The sequence below is a fragment of the Nematolebias whitei genome, chromosome 1 (assembly GCF_014905685.2).
Source record: "Nematolebias whitei isolate Nwh7 chromosome 1, NemWhi1, whole genome shotgun sequence".
NCBI classification, from domain to species: domain Eukaryota; kingdom Metazoa; phylum Chordata; class Actinopteri; order Cyprinodontiformes; family Rivulidae; genus Nematolebias; species Nematolebias whitei.
Genome location: NC_056498.1, coordinates 69,159,448 through 69,161,664, shown reverse-complemented (window position 1 = coordinate 69,161,664; position 2,217 = coordinate 69,159,448). Strand labels below are relative to the sequence as shown.

The 2,217-nt window shown below is 38.2% G+C and overlaps 1 protein-coding gene across 1 annotated transcript in view; it reads left to right on the top strand.

Moving 5' to 3' along the window:
- Positions 1 to 2,217, top strand: part of fgfbp3 (fibroblast growth factor binding protein 3) — a 17,132-nt gene that overhangs the window by 6,100 nt on the left and 8,815 nt on the right. Inside the window, exon 2 of the mRNA XM_037687093.1 lies at positions 1,318 to 1,591. Within this exon, the coding sequence (XP_037543021.1) occupies positions 1,323 to 1,591 (269 nt within the window). The 5' untranslated portion in view covers positions 1,318 to 1,322. The remainder of the gene's footprint in view (positions 1 to 1,317; positions 1,592 to 2,217) is intronic.

The window sequence follows — 2,217 nt, the reverse complement described above, 5'->3', positions numbered from 1 at the left end:
TTGTTGTTGTTGTTGTTAAAATATAGTGTCATAGATGTTCCCATAAATCCAGTGAAATTTGAAGAATTTGGTCTTGATTTTATTTTTTTTATTAAAAAAAAATCTCCAAATTTCTCCACAATTTAGGATTTAAAAACCAAAATAATGGACAAACAGGATTAGGTTTTAATCTGAAGTTTTAAAAGAAAGCCCATACTCTTCAAAACAAATGTTTGGCTCTGTCATTACTTAGATTATACCATACCATACCACTTTATTTATAGAGCACTTAAAACAGCGACTAAGGCCAACCAAAGTGCTGTACAGACAAAACAACAGACAACACACAAAGCAATATACAAAATGAGGTAAATCAGAATATAGACATAAAAACGATGCAGATAATGACGACAAACCAGTGTGGAGCATACAGGATCAAAACACAGATCATCTGGTGTTGAAAGCCACCGAATAGTAGTGGGTTTTTAAACGGGACTTGAAAACCGAGAGGGAGGGGGCCAGTCTGACAAGCAGAGGTAACTCGTTCCAAAGTCTTGGTCCTGCTACAGAGAAGGCCTTGTCACCTCTGCGCTTAAGACGAGTTCCTGGAACTGTGAGGAGCAACTGGTCCGCTGACCTCAGGGAACGCGGTGGGACATACGGTTGTAGCAGATCAGAGAGATGGGGGGGGGGGGGGGGGGACTGTTCAGTGATTTGTAGACATACATGAGTATTTTGAACTGGATTCGAAAGTGAACCGGTAACCAGTGCAGTGAGGCCAAAACTGGTGTAATGTGCTCTCTTTTGCCTGTACTGGTTAAAAATCGGGCTGCTGCATTCTGGACCAGTTGTAGTCGTGCTATAGAGGTCTGACTGATACCAAACAGGAGCAAAAATAATCACACAGGTCATTCCCAAAAGATTTCAGCTTTCTAGAGGAACGTTGGTTAATACTGGAATTTTACGCAGTAGATGCATTAGGCACCCATACATCAGATATTTTCAGAAATTATGAAGGTTTTAATAATTTTTTTTGATTGACAATGTTTGTAATTGGCATGATGGGATCTATAAAGTCAATTTGAATGAGTTATGCACTCTGTTCAGTGAAATCAATTTAATAGCATTTTATAATTCACAATTTTTGCTAAAACTATAAAATGTTGGCTGTGTTCTGGGAATGATGGTCCAATAATAGAAAGAACAAAGTGACCACTTTACAAACATTTTGGTGCTTTGTTTGTAATGTTGATTAGCCACTTGTATATTTTTGCGGTAGTGTGATTTTCTTTCTAGCCATATGCCGACATTTTTTAAAAACTAAATGTCCCTCTGCAGCCACCATGCGGGCTGTTCTGTGCAGTGTCGTCCTATTCTTCTGCCTCATCATTCTCACTGAGGCCAAGCGCCAGCCTGGTCAGGAGAGACGTGACAAACCTCGCCAGCCTCAGCCATCAACCCCACCAATCAAGAGACTCAGAAACCGCTCAGTGCTGAGTTCTGGACAGCTGAGTACTAAGGAGGGCCATCGCTGCACCTGGCAGACGTCTGGTGAAGGATTGGTGAGCCTGCTGGTGAACTGCAGCATCGAAACAGAAGGAAACCCGGACAGGTAGGAAAGACTTGAAAAAGGTGTAATAGATCATCACTGTATCAGTGGTGCCAAAAACTTTTGCATCTATTAAAGTTGAAACGTGATAAGTTTAGGTGGCAATTATTGCTCACCATCATGTAAATGACTGTATATGTGTGTGTCTGTTAGCAAAGTATTTCATAAACTGCTGAATGGATTTCAGTAAAATTCTTACAAAGTAATTATTGAATGTATAGCTACAACTTGGAATCAGTCTGATTTAAGATGGCTGCCACAGCAAACACAAAAGTGATTATAACTCATTTGTTATAGTTAATTAGCTCAAATTGGAGTGGTAGAAGCTGAGAGCCATCTTCAAAACATGCTCAGATAAAGCAAGAAATGAGTTAAAAACTTTTGCAATCAATGTGGCAAACAACATGCATTCCTTTAAGAAGCAATGTTACAAAAAAACAAGTTCCCAAATTCAATTAAAACTCATTTTATGCATGCAACTAAAATTTACAAAGTATATATGAACAATTTTGTTAATTTTTTTTGACAAAGAAGAATGTAATCTAATTTTAGAAGAATATAAAAGATACAATTTTCTAACTTCAGGGATTCAAAAACCAATTCTATATCAAACTGATTGTCATGGAATG